This window comes from Primulina eburnea, chromosome 8 (genome assembly GCF_022965805.1).
Source record: "Primulina eburnea isolate SZY01 chromosome 8, ASM2296580v1, whole genome shotgun sequence".
Taxonomy (NCBI): Eukaryota; Viridiplantae; Streptophyta; class Magnoliopsida; order Lamiales; family Gesneriaceae; genus Primulina; species Primulina eburnea.
Window position 1 is genome coordinate 37,701,074 of NC_133108.1, and position 4,838 is coordinate 37,705,911.

At 36.6% G+C, this 4,838-nt stretch overlaps 1 protein-coding gene across 13 annotated transcripts; it reads right to left on the minus strand.

Moving 5' to 3' along the window:
* Positions 1-3,427, minus strand: LOC140839548 (uncharacterized). 13 transcript variants are annotated; one of them, XR_012119754.1, is made up of 7 exons: positions 3,118-3,407; positions 2,678-2,782; positions 2,490-2,558; positions 2,072-2,122; positions 1,890-1,972; positions 1,133-1,318; positions 1-270 (listed from the first exon to the last, which is right to left on the minus strand). XR_012119754.1 is itself a non-coding variant. In XM_073206341.1 (6 exons), exons 1-5 carry the CDS (start codon positions 3,220-3,222, stop codon positions 1,904-1,906), a joined length of 399 nt encoding a protein of 132 aa, XP_073062442.1. In that variant the 5' UTR covers positions 3,223-3,407; the 3' UTR covers positions 677-1,297; positions 1,902-1,903. The 13 variants fall into 13 exon arrangements, 11 of the variants coding, with proteins under 11 accessions (XP_073062436.1, XP_073062437.1, XP_073062442.1 ...); XM_073206341.1 differs by lacking the exon at positions 1-270 and having other exon boundaries at positions 677-1,297; positions 1,902-1,972; XM_073206346.1 differs by lacking the exon at positions 1-270 and having other exon boundaries at positions 677-1,297; positions 1,902-1,994; positions 2,072-2,092; positions 3,118-3,405.
* Between the last annotated feature and the right edge of the window lie 1,411 nt (positions 3,428-4,838).

Here is a 4,838-nt window from a genome sequence, read left to right on the forward strand (position 1 = left end):
AAAATTGCAAAATCATAAATAGTAGAGATTATTTTGCAGGGAATAAAATTTGACGTTAAATAAGTAACTTGAAGGTTTTCTTCACCTTTGAGGTACAAGTCTCTCCACGATGTTATCAACTGCAATATTGGAAGCAGAACAAGCAAGAATCTTTGAACCCCGCTTTAACTTCTTGTAACATAATTTCGATTACAGTTGTGGTTTTCCCAGTTCATGGGCGTCCATTCAACAAAAAGAGGTCCTTGGACGACAGAGCCTTTGAGATAGCATCTTTCTTTAGGAAATGAAAAGGAGAGAAGGTAATCTGATTTTGTTAGTAATGACAGTTCAGCAAGGAAAGATGTTAATGAGAAAATATTAACCTATATTCATCATTATAGATAATCTTATGCGTACATATTACCCAAAATAAAGATACCGAGTGAAATAATATAATCACCCCATATATCAGTCAAATATTCCCAAGAAAATGAATCACCATGTGGTAGATATTAGAAATAAAGATTTGAAATGAATGAGACATGATTACAAAAGGATATTTAGCAGACAGTATTCCGTCCCTCAAAATTAGGAAAAATGAGAGCAGGATTGGAAGTAAACTTAAAGGTTATGGGGCCACTTCTCCAATGTGCCTGCTATGACCTTATAAAATCTCCCACTTCAAAAGAAAACATAATGGCTTCAGAATTGCATTTGGTTTTTTGTGTTCTCTGAATTCTTGATAATTTCGGGGATTTTTTTTTTTTTTTGAGATAGTCTTTGGATAATACTTTCCGAAAATTGATGTGATTGATCATCATTGGTATTGTACAGTGATTGTGTTATGATCGTTGCAATAGATAGAGAAGAAAAAAAAGGATAACAAGATTAGAAAAGTAAAATTTTATGCAGTTTGAAAAGGTGAAAAACTTCAGACAAAAAAGTGAAGGAAAATGCAAGTTCATAAAAACATCTCAAGATGAAACAAACCAAGCATTATTCTCCTCCAATTGTAATATTTTCTGACATGATTATAAACATGTAAGACGACAGAAGCCATACAGTTTATGCGATATGTAGCACACTTTAGATCACCCGTAATACAAGCTGAGGGCTATAAAATACATCCTGTAAGATATTTTTGGGAGAAGACCTGTGAGGAATAAAGATTATAATTGACAGGAGTGAACTTGATATCCTTCTTGGATACTGTTGGCAGTCTCTCACCAAATAAGACAGGAACCAGATCAGCGGCAGGACCTTTCGGCACACCTTTACTTAGTTGAATCAATGTGTCCTTCATCCGTCGATATGTCACCTACAAATGAATAACAAAATTCTAAAACAAAATTAGGTTCAAGTCAGATAAAACTTACTTCAACTAAACTAAAAAACTTGTAAGCTCGTTAGGAAATATTACGTAAATCTATAAGCAAATATTCCTCAAATCTTAAAAGAAGAAATACATTTGACGCATATTTTTTCCTTCAAAAAGGAAATCGTATAATCTTGAAACACTCTGGATTGACTGCAATGTAAAAGTAACGAGGTCACTCGCAGCTTTATGAATAACTTTGATCGAGCGCAGCTGAGTAATTTAGCAAAGGGATTCGATCAAGTCTTGAATCAAGATTTGAGTACCCTCCAACCCATAAAATTTTTGGGGCAGCAGTATTATTTTACATTTTACAAGATTAGACAGAGGTTTGACACTGTAAACTACTACTAGAAAGGGGGAGTTATCTGTGTATAATCTGGCTCATTCTCATATAGGCGACTTAAAAACATTGGTCGATCAGGTGAAAAGGTGGGAAAATTCAAACTTTCAATTAAAAAACTTAGCAGTAATGCATCCTCTAATTCATTGCATAACCATATTATTATTATTATCAATGACGTGGGAGATGTACCTCGTTTGCCACCTTTACAAGGCGCACGGGAATATTTTAACCCTCTTCTGTGATGTCATGAGAAGCAACCTTATTAGATGATCCTGCTCCATATGAAAATGTATGCTATTATTAATGTGTAGCATGATGTTTAATTTCCAAAACTTTGAAGCAAATGCATTGCTTTGGGAAAACATATGTACCTTTATTCGGTAAACAACAACCTGCCCAAGGGGAGGGGAGCCCAAATCAGCCTTGTTTCGTTTCAAAACCACAACATCATGATTTCCAAAACGGAGAGCATTAAGAATTGTTGAGGAAAGAAAACAGAACAGCAGCAAAGAAGAAAATTTTCATACATGGAAAACTTGAATCATTCTTAAAATTCAAAAGAGATAGTAAAGGGAAAAAAAAACAATCATACTATTTCAAAAACTAATATATATTGTCCACCACAGCAATCATGTTATTAGGCATATCATAACTATTTCAAAGAACCGGCGAACCTCAAATGGAAGCATCAAAAGGAAATCTAATTTTCTCCTTTTTACTGAACATTGACACATGCTTCGTAGGGTATCATCATGCTTTGTAGGTTACTGCATTATATCCACTTAATACCCTGTGAGGAGGTAGTACATCTCCCTTGTTAGAGTGAAACTCCAGGAGTGACTTTCCCAATAGCCCTGTCTACATAAATGCAGCAATTAGAAAGTTAGAAGCAGCCAAAGAACAACCTAAATATTTCATCCAAAATACAACTAATATTAGCAGCAAACACACATAAAATATAATTTTAAGATAGTAACCTGAGCATCTACACACTTCAAGTTCAGAATAGTGGACCCTTTCTTTTGAGCAATGTCCAAACTCCTCATCGCCCCCGAGTTCATTGAAACAGATATCTCAGTTTCCTAAGACAATCAAAATATACCCATTTAATTACTCCTCACAATAACCAGAAAAAAAAATATCAATTCTTTCACGAACACATATCATCCGAATACCTCAGTCAATAATTTCCTTTATATCCAGTAATTATTATTATAGTAAAAAGGCCGAAGCTTGCAAATGAAATTAATATAATACAAACCAAACCTCGAAATGATGATTTAAAAAATGGAAAGAAAACATCAAAAACAGAATTCTTCCATCAAAATGCATATGAAAAGGCACAGGAAACAAGTAATCAAATCATACAAACAAGCAAACAGATAAATACACGGAAATTTTGACTAAGAACAGATACTTTCTCCATGTCGATGAGAGGCACCATGGTAGATACAAAATGTTCGAGCGTAATTTTGTCAGCCGAATACTTGTTTCTCGACTTCTTTCCTTCGTCCTTCTCCATTGCTTCACACTCCACACCACTCCGCTCAACTCTTCGCTCTTCGAATGTGCTGTTCGTAGCAGCAGTATTTAATGTGCAGACCTGAAAATCGTGTTTCTGTGCAAGGCCTGAAATCCTTTCTCGTGTTTGAACAAGGTGCGATCTTCATTCCAAAAGGTATAAACAGAAATCCGATTATTTTATTTGAAGATTTTCTTCCTTGGTAGTTTTCCCATATTTTTATTTTGATTTTTTCTTTAATTTATATACACCACTCATTTGAAATTAATTGTTATAAATATAATTATATTATAACTTCTTTGATAGCAACATACTTCCACTTACTGCATAGAACTTCTTGAATCATTTAGGCTACGTTTGGTTGGAAGGATAAGATAAACTAATGATTAGTATATAAATCATAAAGGCTACGTTTGGTTGAAGGATAGAGTAAACTAATGATTAGTACGTAAATGATAAAGAAAATGATTGTGATAGGATTGTAATATATGGTGTAAAATAATATTATGTTTGGTAAGATTTTTAAGTGTAGGATTATTTTGAATTTTTTGATGAAAAAACGAATTTGCCCTTCCCCTTCGCGACGGCGACAGTGGCGGTGGTGGCCGGCGGTCGGGCGGAAATGGTCTGCCGGAAAAGGTCGGCGGGTGAGAGGGCCTGAAACGTCGCTATTAGCGACGGATTTGCCGGAAATGGTCTGCCGGAAATGGTCTTGCGACGGATTTACCGTCGCCGATCTTGTTTAGATCGGCGACAATTTCTGAAAAACCGTTGCTATTAGCGACGGTTTTTGAGAAAACCGTGGTTATTAGCGACGGTTTTTGAGAAAACCGTCGCTATTTGGGACAGATTTTTACAAACCGTCGCTAACTTGAGTTTGAATTTAGGAGAAGGGTAAAAATGGAAAAATAGGAGGTATTAAGAGTGGGATAATTTATCACACCTAAATTGTCAGTATTATTTGTCCAACAAATAGTAGCTACAGTGCGGGCTTTTCAATTTTATCACGGGCCCTCGTATTTCCTAAAAATCCAACCAAACAGGTGATTAGCCGGGATAAAATAATCTATCCCGGCTAATCACCCGAACCAAACGCAGCCAAAGAAAATGATTGTGGTAGGATTGTAATATATGGTGTAAAATAATATTATGTTTGGTACGATTTTTAAGTGTAGGATAATTTTGAATTTTTTGATGAAAAGACAAAATTTCCCTTTCCCTTCACGGCGGTGGCGACAGTGGCGGCGGCGGCCGGCGGCCGGAAATGGTCGGCCAGAAACGGCTGACGGGGGCGGCGGCCTGAAACGACCGGCCGGAAAAATCGACCGGCGCCGGAAATGGTCGGCGCCGGCGGTCGGTCGGCCGGCGGTCAGACGGCGGCGGTCGTGGCGGCGGCGGTCGGTGACGGGAAGTGGTGGTGAGTTTGAATATAAGAGAATGGTAAAATTGGAAAAATAGGAAGTATTAAGAGTGAGATAAATAATCATATGGAGTGAGGAGGTATTATTTTAACCTACCTAATATAACCTAATCATTCATAGGAGGGATTGAGGTTTAATAAAAATCGAACCAAACGAGTGATTAGGTGGGTTTAAAAAAAATAAACCCACCTAATC